At 36.0% G+C, this 13,379-nt stretch overlaps 1 protein-coding gene across 2 annotated transcripts; it reads right to left on the reverse strand.

Moving 5' to 3' along the window:
• Nucleotides 1-4,993: 4,993 nt before the first annotated feature.
• LOC116002422 (serine/threonine-protein kinase tricorner-like) lies at nucleotides 4,994-10,841 on the reverse strand. Of its 2 annotated transcripts, none has more exons than XM_031242562.1 (14): nucleotides 10,507-10,841; nucleotides 9,795-10,154; nucleotides 8,986-9,160; nucleotides 8,527-8,610; nucleotides 8,197-8,438; nucleotides 7,878-8,097; nucleotides 7,397-7,476; nucleotides 7,230-7,314; nucleotides 6,883-7,014; nucleotides 6,666-6,779; nucleotides 6,515-6,562; nucleotides 6,232-6,316; nucleotides 6,000-6,056; nucleotides 4,994-5,464 (listed from the first exon to the last, which is right to left on the reverse strand). In XM_031242562.1, the coding sequence occupies exons 2-14, from the start codon at nucleotides 10,013-10,015 to the stop codon at nucleotides 5,358-5,360; spliced, it is 1,650 nt and encodes a 549-aa protein (XP_031098422.1). In that variant the 5' UTR covers nucleotides 10,016-10,154; nucleotides 10,507-10,841; the 3' UTR covers nucleotides 4,994-5,357. The 2 variants fall into 2 exon arrangements, with proteins under 2 accessions (XP_031098422.1, XP_031098421.1); XM_031242561.1 differs by having other exon boundaries at nucleotides 10,485-10,841.
• Between the last annotated feature and the right edge of the window lie 2,538 nt (nucleotides 10,842-13,379).

Consider the following 13,379-nt stretch of genomic DNA (forward strand, 5'->3'; position numbering starts at 1 on the left):
ATATTTGTATTTCTTGAAAAATTATAAAATTGATAGTATAATCATCAAATAAAAGGACTTATATCCGCGGTATTGGGACAATTCAGCCTAATTTGATATACACAAAATTCTCTTAGGCAAAGTTGCAGACGACGTTAGGCATTAATCAAGCGGCTGGAGCGCCTAACATCTAGGGCACCTAAGTGGCCGAGTAAATAATAATAATGATGATGACGATGGAGGAGGAGGAGCCACCCTAAATCCAAAAAAAAAAAAAAAAAAAAAAAAACACTCGACCAAGTTAGGCACTTAGTGGCTGGTTGTCTAAGTCGGGCGCCTAGTGGACCCACCGACTAAAAAGTGCCTAGGGGTGAGATCTCTTCGGTCTAGAGGCGCATATGCCAATTTTTACAACACTACTCATAGGAAAGTTACTTAGAATGGAATCTGACTAATTCTCTTAAGAGAATTATCTTCAAATAAAATTCAACGAAAGTTCGATTAAATTAATTTTATCATGCAATGCATAAATACTAATCAATATACAAATTAAAATTTTCATTTTCCCTTTATGTCGTTTCTTTTCTTCTTCTTGGCTTCAATTCCAATTTGACATCAACATTAATGAGTTGCTATCAAATATCAATCTCATGTGGTCTCAAATAAAAAATCTTAACATAGAAACAAAACATTTACCTAATTTAGACAATTGTGATCACAATATATTCAGTATATTATAAGCATCATATTTATATCTAATCCTAACTTACGACACATTTACAAAATTACCCTTCTACCGTATCGCGGAGCGCTGACCTGCATCTCGACTTACTCATCAAACCCAACTCAACAGTCAATACTGTTAACCCTCAACTATTTATTGCCCTTTTTTATTTGAACCAATCAACTATAAGTAATCGAAGCTATTTTAACTCATTGTGGTTATTTTTCTGTTAAGATAATAACGCAAATTTTACCATGAACTCTCTTATAAGTCATTTTCGCTTCATTCCACTACATCTCTATCTCTATATCATCTTTCAATAACATATGAGACATATGTAAATAAATTGTATTATTATATAGGAGGTGGGTTAGATTCCATATCAGTAATAGTAAAATCACATGATGACAAAGATGTTATGATCAATGTATTTTGTAATATTGTTGCAAGTACAGAAGCTTATCCTTATCATTAACCAAGTCTTTTTCTCCAATTAATAAAGTTTAAAAGTTAAATTGATTGATTGCAAAGCTAACTATCTCTTATAGTTATTGGCAGCCAAACATGCAATGCACTCCATACAAAAAAAGTCTTGACCCAATATTCAAACTTTCCCAATCTTGTTTGGTGAACTAATTCCTTTCATATGTGTTTGTTTTTACATTTTGTGGCACAAACAACAAATGCATTTCTTTATATATATTACTTAGTTCAAATAACGTTTTGTCAGTGGCAAGAGAAATTTACAGTTATACTTGATGGTTTGAACAAGTAAATCTCGCTCGACTCCAGTGTAGTAGCCCACGAATCATACATGAGAGGTAAATCGCACTAAGAAGATCATGTGTGATGAACTCAACCAAAAAAGTGTTGAAAAACATCAAACTCGTAACTTAACTTTTTAGTATAAGAATCATGTTTTACTTATTCAGCCTCATTATATTTTCGGACTCCACCTATAATAAATAAATTGTAAGACGATGATGACCTCTGACCGGAAGCATCGTTTTGTCTTTCTGGCCTGCCTAACCCTTGGCTGGCTGGTGAAAGGGGACCAAACATATTTCTTTAATTTACATTTTTCTATTTTCTGTCTTTATGAAAGACTTATTCTCTCTTCTTCTTTTTTTTTTTTTGGATTAATGTTTGTATAAATTATCTAAGCTATTTTCTTGTATAATTATTAAATTTTTAATTAAATATAATTTATAAAATTTAGGGTACAAACCAGCCAAGTGATACATTCTTAATATATTTAAATCATATTTTTTTTGAAACAATTAAAATTATATTTTTAATATGCTAAAGATTCATTTTTTGAAGGTACATTATTTCGAATATTCATTATTTGATATGTGTGTATGTGCACACTACCAAATAATGAGTGTTAAGTAATTAATTAAATAATATACATTCAGTATATATTTAAAAAAATATTTATTCATGATTAATATTATAATTTGACTGGCATTCTTATGGGACCTCGTTCCACCAGCCTGCTTTGACCGATTAATAGTAAATCTTGTTTAAAAAATGATTTCTTTAAAATTAATATAGTTTCCTTACGTCTTCAACTGCGTAATTTCCAATAAATATAAAAGTATATATGCAGTTGACACCATAATTAATGAATAAAATCAGAGTAGAAATGGAAGGGAAAGTCCATGCAGATGTTGTCTGCTCCTACGTCTACAACGTTGCTATCTCTCACACCTACGCCAGCAAATAAGATCACGCTACGTGTTGACTATTTTTAACAATTTCTCATTTCTATCTCATGGGGTATTACAATGATAGGTTTTAGGAGCCAATCAATCTAAAGAGGTTGATCATTAGGTGTGAATGTTTAATTTGAGATGATATATGGGACCGGTAGGGTTATATCACCCCACTCCGGACATGATCATATATAAATTGCATCAAGAAAATCTCGAGTCTATTGATGTAGTAAATACGGAGATTTCTACGAATTTGTATCGGGCTGAGGTTGATTTTGGTTCGATTCATTTCCTCAGTCTACTTATTGGTTTAAGTCTTTTAGCTCGGTTCACGTAAGAGTGAGTCAGAGGTTCCAAGACTAAATGCTTGTGTGCCAAAGATGATAAAAGTCTCATCCTTCTTGCAATTAATGAGGTATTTATAGGAGTGATGAGGGAACATGTATCCATCTCTTGGCATGCATGGCACGTGGACCGCATGCACAAGGCTAGGTCGGGGCCATCAGCGGCCCGTACACGTACGTGTTCTAAGATTCCTGACTTCCTTGGGTGTCCCGTTGTCATATTCGGTTGGAGGAATTAGCATGGGGCGCAGTATCACCGGTTGGTAGCTCGGCCCAACCTAATGTGATCGGGGCAAAAACTAGTGGTAAGCTCTTTCGCTTGGTTGTCTAAGGCTTTGCTCGGTCCAGATTTTGGTCGAGAATGTGAACAGTTTAGGTCGGTGATGATCATATCAGGTTCTATCATATACCCACCAAGTGTAGACTTAGGTCGCGTAAGGGATAATCCCTATCACTTTTGAACTTGTGACCTTTATGTACAACAATTATGATCTATCCACTTAATCACCCATTTTGAGGCAAGAGTCTGTATTTTAATTTTATGGTGACGTGACTAGGTTAGGTGGATAAAGAATGTGAATGAAATTATACTAGTCCTTATGAGCCATGCAGGAGTTATTTTCTTTTTTTGTTAGCACATGTTTTTCGGTTTTGTTAGATTATATGGGTCCGTATTCTAATTTCATGACAGCGTGACTAGGTTAGGTGAATAGAGAATGTATTATTGGTGATTAGAGAATCTTAGAATTGAATGCCGACCTGTACGTGGACGATTACCTTCCTTAGATAAATAAGGTTAAGGTATTTGGTTTCACATTATACAAAATTGTATAATATTTCACATTTTTTGCAATGTCATAAGTTGGGAATAATGTTGTTTCAAATTTGACCGATAGCACCATTTATGAATTTTAAAATAATGTTCATCACATGATTAATGCATATACATCATTTATTACAGTTGGAATACATATTCACCACAAAATTCAAACTAGTTAAATAATTGTCTATGCGAGCCAAATTTCACTGTAACAATTGATAGCTGTCTGTTGACTAATTTAATTATAGAGGATTTTGCATATGTGATATTGTCCTTATCAAAATCTCATTTATATATGTTTAAACCCTAATGCTGCCTCCCTTTTCTTTCTAAAACAAAAAGCTTTTCTCTGCTGCTCAACTTCGGCTTCCCCCGCCGGCCTCCGGCCGGAGCTCTAATGGAGATTTGAGCCGGCGGTTTTGGTCACCTTCTACGTTTACTCTCGCTCTTCTTCCGCCCCGACCACCGTCGCAGCTCCGTCCGCCTCCGACCACCGCCACAGATATTCTTTTTCCATTTTCTTTTCCTTTGAATAAAATAATAGTAGGTAGGTATTGGGGTTTGTGTTGGTAGTCTTGAACTCCCAACCCTATTTTGGCTTTACCACTTTTTTATTTTCTCTATTATTGTGTTTTCCTCTCGTTACTTTCACGGGCTTTTTCCTCTCGTTTCTTTCACGAGCTTTTCATTATCATTAGCATAAACCGTTTAGTTTGGTTTCGGCAAGTGTTGATCTTATCATGGGCGAGCAAAAAAGAATGATGATGAAGACCCAGATCTTTGATGAAGCTTTAAGCTCCTTGAAGGAACATAGCTTCCTAGTTATGAAACAGTCTGCGATTCAAGTTTTCTATAGCATAGTTAGAAAAGTTGTTTCTATGTCTGACTGTAAGGAATGGTTTACCATTTCATTGATCGTTGATGTAAACGTTTTATGTTATGAATTAATGGAATAGCTACGTTTATATTCAAAAAAAAAAATCTCATTTATAACAATTATTTTATAATTATATTTAAGAACTATGGTGACTTTCTTATCCTATGAAAAAACAAGTTGAACCCACAGTGTTCAATTCTTACTCGGGAGAATACACGACTTAGATTTTTAACCTTAGAGTTAATTGCATTATCAATTCGCTTATGTAAGACGGAGAGGAAGGAGTATTGGGGTTTCAATTGAGTTGGACGAATTCAGCCCCTGTTCAATTTGAGACGTAAGACAAAGAGGAAGGAGTGTTGGGTGTCAATCGAGTTGGACAAATTCAGTCCCGGCTCGATTTGAGACGTAGGACAAAGACGGAGTGTTGGGTGTCGGTTAGGTTAGACGAGTTCAACCCTGCTGATTCGAGATGCGGTGATGTGACTTACTATGGAAGGATGTGATTTTAAGTAAAATATGACAACCAGATAGCTAAAAAAACTTTGATTAAGCGTGTTTAACTTACATCAGTCACAGGATGGTGACCCACTCTGAAGTAAGCATAATGCAACGCTGAAATCCATCAAGAAAAATAGGGGGAAAAAAACTACCACCTTGGGGGAAAAAAAATGTTATTTGCACTTCAAGAATAATAATTTACACAAGATGAAGAAGCAAAAGAAGCAAGGCAAATATAGAGCCCTTTTCTTCCCTCAAATACTTACACTTCAAAGATCATCAGAACTGGAGCATCACAACACAAACTATATAACTTTCAGGAATAAGATCAGACTGTATAATGTTGTTTCTGTATGATGGATTCACTATGGTTTTCCCTGACACTGTCAACAGATTAGAGATGTCCCGATTCCTTGTGTTTCGAGACTTCTAACTGCGGAGGCAACAGATTAAGGAAACTTCCCTGGTTTTGTTGGACAGAACCGGAATCAGAATCTTCCTCTGCAACCATGTAAAAGAGGCATCTTAGGATGTTTTCTTGCCAACAGTCTACTAGTGTGATAGAGTAATGGTTAAAAGATGGCGTGATTATATGTATGAAAGCAGAACGGTAAATTCATTACAGACCAAATGATGGTGCACGAGGATTAGCGGAAGTCTTATGACAGTAAATGATCAACTATAATAACCAGTGTTGTAAAAATCGGCCTAAGCAGCCGTCTAGGTGCCCTAGGGCGAGGGGATTTCACCCCTAGGCGCCTTTTGGTCGGCCGGCCAAGTAGGCACCCGACTCGGCCAACTCGGACGAGATTTATTATTATTATTATTATTATTATTATTATTATTATTATTAATTTTTTTTAAGGGTTTAGGGCAGCTACATCTTATTATTATTATTATTATTATTATTATTTTACAGGGCAGCCTAGGCACTCCCGGCTGCCCGACTAGCACCTAGCGTCTTCTGCAACCTTGATAATTTACATTGAACGAAGGGTGAATTTATGTAGGAGAAAGTTGAACAAAGAAATCGTACTGAAAAGGGCCTTCACAGTTGGCCGTTTAGGTCTAGTGCTCTTCTTCTTCAGGTCGGCTGAAAACACAAACGAGAAGATCAATCCATTTTCATGTGTGTACATACAGTTTCAAACATCCTAGTAATACTCGATGAAATTAGAAGTTAGTGAAGGGAAAAGAGAAGGGATGGGAACTCTCCGGGCAAATCCATAGATCATTTTTATACGGGAATGACAGAATGAGCGACGTACCAATTCCAGGAACTTCGTTCTCATTCACAATCTCAAAGTTTTTGTATGTATAACCCATAAAATTGACATCTTTGGAAGAGAGCATCTGAAGCAAGAAAAGGGACAGTCGAAAAAGTAAGGACCACCTTAAACATCGGAAAGTAGTTGCAAAAGTAATGTCGTAATTTACACGATGATAACCAGACTTGTGTTATGTTTTCGGTGGCAACAAACTAGGTTGCTTGGCAGATTCTTATCGAATAAACAGTTTTAGCAAATATTGATTCCTCTTAGGCGTACTAACCTTCCTCCATGGACCCGATTTCATTGCCGTTGGAATTTGATTGTCAGTCTGAAAGCAAACCAGACACGAGTCAATAAGCACATTACCGAACGATTAAAATCAAAACATTAATGAACAAAACCAAAGGTCAGCAACACCGGGACTTATCGACCTCTTCAAACTTCTCAAAATTTTGAGTGTCCAACTCATCATTAACTTCTGGAATAAACGCAGCTTTCATTTGATACAACTTATCCCACTCGATGCCTGTGAACCACGGGTGAGCCTGAAAAATAGAGATCAATAGGAAGATATCTAAATCTCTGATCTTTTCAAGTGTAAATAATACTTCAAAACCGATAAAACTCCGTTATGTTTTATCAAAATACCTTTATTTCATGAGCACCTTTTGTCCCGAGTCTTTGCTCAACATTGCATAGAAGCCGACGAATAAGATCGTGAGCTTCGGGTGATAGTTTTGCCTCTTCAGGAAATTTTAAATGCGTTCGCCAATTTACAATCTGCAGCAATGAGACAGATATGACTTACCTGCTTAGGACTGAAAACGGAAATTTGAAGTCAAAGCCTAGAAGATTTATTGCAAACGGAGTTCTCCACTAAAAATAAATAACCGGGTAATGCAAAAAAAAGACATATTGGATATATAATTAAATGATTCTGAACTACGTCAATGCCGCTGTAGAGAAAAGGCAAATGGGCCGATGTTGATTTTTACCTTTCTACAAGTAGACATAGGTTCATCTGAATAGAAAGGAGGATATCCCACCAGCATTTCATACATAATTGCACCGAGTGACCACCTGAGAAATCCAGAATAATGTATTTCAGAAGAATAGAAGTTTTTTTTACAAAACGTAAAGAGAGCATATCCAAGATACAGACCAGTCACATTCCATTCCATATCCCTTCTTTAATAAAACCTCAGGCGCAATATAATCAGGTGTTCCGACAGTGGAATAAGCCTACACCGTAAAAGTTGTTACTTCATAAGAGATTTCCACAAGATCCTAGTTAATCATTAATAAATGCAAAGCGAAATAAGTCCATAAGAGATTGTGGGCAAGGACGTAGAATCGAGTCCTGACAGCCGCAGTGTGTGAGTTACACCCAATGTGGTAGGCTCCTTGTGAGCACCAAGCACTATTCCTCCCACCTAATGGGCTGCTGAGTCACTGTGAGTCTGTGATTTACCGCCTCCACAAGTCCTATCAGGCCGGGGTGTGGGGCCCAGGCGAGGGATTTCGGCTTTTGTGGGTAAGTTCTAGGGGAGCTTCGGCCACAATAAAGAGAGAACAATTTCAAGAAACCCAAAACTCTCATGTGAGACATGGCCTAGAAGTGAATAGTATAGTAAGAAGCTCACAAGCATTCTTCGGTTCTTCTGCCAATGCTGCAGTTGCTCTTGCTGAGTGCGCTTTGGAGGGGCAGGGCGCCCGTCACTTTGAAGGGCACCGCTATAATTATTTCCCGCTGTAAAATCTTTTTCATGAAGATTGCTGCAGTCTAACGGTTTACATAATCCAAAATCAGACAATTTCATGTGGCCATTTCTATCAAGAAGCAAGTTATCAGGCTTTATATCTCTGCAAAATTATGAAAAGAAAACAAAAGAAAAACACATCAATAATTCCTCTTCAAACACATTAAATTATATCCGATGAACAACAGAAATTTCTATCCACCTGTGAATATAGTTGTGCTTATGGATAGATTCGATAGCAAGCACCGTTTCCCCCACATAAAATCTCGCCTCGTCTTCAGTTAAGGTATCCTTACGCATCAACAAAGTCATCATGTCTCCTCCGGGAAGGTATTCCATTATTAGATAAAGATATTCCTCGTCTTGGAAAGAACAGTATAGCTTCACAATGCAATTGCTGTCAACCTCCGCAAGTAGATTTCTTTCTGCCTTGACATGTTCGACCTGGAAAAGGCGAGGGATGGCAAGCCAAAATAAGCATAGACCAAGAAAATCTCCATACAGGCATTTAGAAAGCAAAGTATAATTTCACCTGGCCTCTACGAAGCATTTCAGATTTCTTAAGCTTTTTCATGGCATAGACATGGCTAGTTGCCTTTTCCCTGCATATCCTAACCTGAAATGTTTACACATGAAACATAAAAAATAATGCCGCTTGTTGAAAAACAAAGGGTTGTGTCTGTTTATGAATATGTGCTTAATTAAGAGTTATGTGTCTGTACATATATATGTACGAATATATTGTAACCTTTCAGTATTATAAATACATTTTCTAATTCTTTGATTCTTCATATTTGCTTCCACCAAATTGGCGGGTGGTTGTTATTCTCCACCCGCCAAGCCTTTCGGTCTTTCAAATGCAACGCGCTTAAAGGTATCTGCAGGCTAGATATGACAGCCTTGGAAGGAGGGGACCGACAAAATTTAGATGTACACTCGTATTTCCATTTTGCTAAGCTGATAGCAGTTTTAAAATAGAGATAGGTCATACCTCGCCAAATGCACCCTTTCCTATCATCGTCAGTGGCTCAAAATCATCAGCGCCCATTTTATGCCTTTGACGGCGCATGAATTCTGTCTCTTTTTTTTCAAGGTACTTCAGAATATTGTTTTGCTCTTCCTCGGAAACCTCGGCATCGGCCAGTTTCTTTTCCAGCACGTTACGCCTGCACCAAAATACAAATATATAATGCAACCCCTTTATTTTCCTAATTTTCTGAAAATTTTCGAAGTCCTTAGCCACCGTTGTGTTTCCAACTAGTAAAATCCCAAGCTTTCGTGCAGAATCATTGCTACATTGGAAATGCATCAACATTTTTCGTCACATTCTGGGAGCTATAGCGTCTCACCGTCTAATCAAATGTAAGATTGTAAAGGCAACAAAAAACTATGAATACAAGAGTTTCAGATCACCGGGTCTTCACTTCCATACCGGGATAAGTCCTAAGTAATCATTAAATTTGAAAACATTTAAAATTCACTCGAACCCATCATCCATAAGTCCTAAAATTGTGTTCTACCTGTCTATCCCACTATGTCCAGCTAGTATTGCCAAACAAGATATAAGTTGAAGTTCAATGAAAATGATTGATATTCTTATTTTGAATGAAACCTAATTCGATTGAGAAATCAAAATGAAATAGCAATTGATCACTGAGCGAATTAAGATACTAGAAATTTTACGTTAACAATGGCAGAGAAAACACAAAATGATTACTAAATATACTAAGCCAAAAGATAATCAATTAAGACGTGACAAAGATTACTGAGAGTACAATGGACGGATGACTAGAATCATACCGTTCCCTACGCTCCTGCAGACTCTTCATTTGCTCCTTGTAATGCTTTTCGATATACTGCTTTGCAGCAGCAACCTTTTGCTTAGTGGCATTCGATGGCGCTTCATCGTTAGCAGCCGGTTTCTGGCCTTCCTTCCCATTACTAGCAGTTTCCTTCTTCTTCGAAGGCTTCGGCTTTTCTTTGAGACTAAACTTACTAAACCAGCGCTTTGCAACCTCCATCCAACCAAACCTTATCCTCAATTTAGACGGATAATCTTAAAGCCAAATGCTACAAATCTACAATCCAAAATCTTTGCTTTCCTTCCAAACCAAGCATCCCAAACATCAATTTAAATTCCACTAATGCCAAATCTGAACTCTGTGCTCAAGAAACAGAAAAACCTTCAATCAACATATGGCAATGGCAATCCCAGCTTCTCTTTCCAAATGCAGCATCAGATTACTTAACTATATATATACACTTATATATGCCAATATTGTGTATGCATATATATATAAGTAATATAAAATACAGAAAATACAATTTGCAGAACAAAATTTCAATAATCTGTTAAAGAGGACCCAAAAAAGCAACCAAAGTTGGATCCAAACCACACGGAATCTCAATCAAATGGGATAAGAAACCAACCCAAAGAATCAAAATGCAAACTTTACGCGAAATCTCAATCAATTCCAAGTTAATTCTTACTCAAAACAGAAGAAAAAATCACCAGAATTGAGATGCGCTTCGGGATGAACTCTGGAAACAATCGAATCGGCGGAGAGCAAGGAAAGGGAAAGCAGATATACCGAGTTAACTCAGTAAAGCACTAGTTTCAGTTACTTCTGTTCAAATACAGTTCTGAATTTTTTTGAAAAAACCCAAAAGATAAAAAAGCAGAGAGAGAGAGAGAGAGAGAGAGTGAAAGTGTGTTTGGTTGGAGAAGAAGACCATTTTATCGTGGGGGGGCCTGTGGTGGCATCAATTCACCATAAACACACACACATCACGCCTACTGCGTGAGAGAGAGAAGGGAATTTTTTATTTTTATTTTTATTTTCATTTTTATTTTTTTTCCTTTTCGGCCATCGTTTCAAAGGTTGAATGACTATTCCGGAGCTCCTAAGACCATCTCCAACCATCTACACCAAATTCTACACCAAAAGGAATATTCCCAGCATATTCTTACACCAAATTTTTTTCATCTACAACTCATTACACCAAATTCTACACCAAATTTTATTTATTCACTCTAAGAAACGTAAAAATTTCGACTTTGAACACTAAACAGAAGAAATCAGATACTTACCCAGAGATCGCCATTGAAGCCTCGATATCTCGCGGGGAAATTAATGTCGCCGGAAATGGAATCTACGAGTGGATCCAATGAAAACCGGCGCAGTCAATCTCAGTGCGCACGTACCTGACCAGATGCGTTGTGTACGGATATGGAGGTATGTGGCGAACTCCATTTATAACTTTTTTTTTTTAAATACTTCGTATTTTCGTAATCTCAATTTTGTTCAATTAATTTTAAGCCCACAGAATCTCGCCTATAGAGTCACCGTATAGATAAACCATGAGCCGTACAATTAATCTGTCAGTGAAATTTTGGTCTTCATTTACGTACAATTGATCAAATCCACACATTTTATCATCCTAGACTTTTTTCTCATTCATGATTCAAGAGACGTACCATTAAACTGAGCCACGTGGAGCAACTCTCTTTTTTCTTGGATGGAATGACGGATAATACTAAATTAATGGCAAACTTTAGTCGACTAGGCAAGAGAAGAGCGTGTGCAATATGCTCGAATGAATAAATGTTAGTAAGAATGGAACAAGTAATTTTATGTACGAGAATTATGCTTTACTCACTCGATAACTCCTTTCGAGACAAGTTCTATTTGTTTAAGTTATACTACGTAATAATCATTATCATATAATAGACAACTAAATTATATTGATTTATTCTTTTATGATTTTATCCGATTAAAATGTGAGGTCTAACAAAAGAATTTTACCTTTTACTGATAAGATATAAATTTTGAAAATGTCTTTACTTTGCATTAAATTTCTTTTGAATTTCATGCGACGAAATTTTGAGGGAGTAGACTTTACTTACTATTCCATAAAGTCACTTGTTTAGGTAACCACTATTTAATGCTCAAATGCAACTACTCAGGTTCCACTTGAATGCTAGTGTTGAAAAAAAAAAATTCGTAAACTAAGAGCACAATGTGAGTTTCATCTATAACGCACATTCAGATGACAACATATTAACTTTGTGTTGGTTGTGAATAAGTTGGCGTACATACATACATATATATATATATATATATATATATATATATATATATAACAAGAATAGGGTTTTCATACCAGAGGTTATAAACCCAACAAAAATAATGAAAGATCTATCAAAGACATGTGTAACACACACTTTCCTTAAAATCGATTTGATACTTACCAATAGTACTAGGAGCGTTGTAGCGTCAGTCTCGATCTCAAGATAAAATGAATCACGACCTTAAGTTTGAGCACTCAAACAAAAGGTCCGGCGAACTAGAACAACAAGCGAGCACTTTGTTCTTTTTATGGAAGTGTTGGCAGAATTTTTCTCGTTGGAAAACGATTTTGAGAGAGAGAGAAGGAGGGAGGGAGAGAGAAAACAAAGATTTTGAGAGTTCATCAAAATTAGCAACAAAAAAGCATTCTACCCAACGCACGTTTTTATAGGAGAAGAAAAATTTATTAGCATTAAACAATGAAACTAACATTTGAAATAATTTTAGATATGTAACCCCCATAACAACTTTTAATATGAAATTCAACATGATGGTTACGATTGTTAATTCTCTGAATTTAAATTAGAACTAACTCAAAATTAATTCCTACGAATCAGAATTAAGTCAATTAACACTCTCCAGAACAGTACTCCAAAGAGTACTTCAAGCAGTACCCACGAATGATCGATTGTTATTTTATGCAAAAAAAATTCAACACATTTAAAAAAAAAATCAAATGTTTTGTCTATAAAATTTAAAATTCACTAACTTTATAGTAAGGAATAATTAATTTTCATCCAATATAATTTTTTCCATGTGGTGGAGTAGGCCGGAAAGAACAAAGTAAATGCAGTTAAATAAAACATGGTCAAGTAACATCTAAATAATTATATATTAAAAGCGGTTTGATCCCATTTGATGAAGCCTCCACCACTCTCGAATCAATTTATTCTTAGTTACGTACGTTGCCATTTAAAATTTTCAACACTTTGTTCAATCATTCAAAAATTATACAGAAATATTCAAAAATGTTAACTCTTTTTAAAGCAGTTAAATATTCGTATATCAAACGTGAATTGAATATCATATTGTATGAAAAAAAAAACAAAGGATTTGATAAAATACTCCCAATTTGAAAGTCAAGGGGTTATTGACCTTTTAATTTATTGCGATAAAATGCGATTATAAGTGAAAGTTGAATTCAAGTAAACGACACATATGTGCGACAAAGAGGAAAGCAAAAGAAACCGTAGATGTTGAAGACAATATCGTACAAACGCGGTTGCTGAGCTGTAACACAAAGCCATCAGAACTG

Source organism: Ipomoea triloba, chromosome 13 (genome assembly GCF_003576645.1).
Source record: "Ipomoea triloba cultivar NCNSP0323 chromosome 13, ASM357664v1".
Taxonomy (NCBI): Eukaryota; Viridiplantae; Streptophyta; class Magnoliopsida; order Solanales; family Convolvulaceae; genus Ipomoea; species Ipomoea triloba.

What these genes read in the sequence shown, in the direction of transcription:
- LOC116002422 (XM_031242562.1), bottom strand. Translation starts at nt 10,015, where the DNA reads ATGGAGGTTGCAAAGCGCTGGTTTAGTAAGTTTAGTCTCAAAGAAAAG. An exon ending in CTATGTCTACTTGTAGAAAG is followed by an intron (nt 7,015 to 7,229) that starts GTAAAAATCAAC and finishes TCATTGCTGCAG; the next exon opens with ATTGTAAATTGGCGAACGCA. An exon ending in GAACGAAGTTCCTGGAATTG is followed by an intron (nt 6,057 to 6,231) that starts GTACGTCGCTCA and finishes TTGTGTTTTCAG; the next exon opens with CCGACCTGAAGAAGAAGAGC.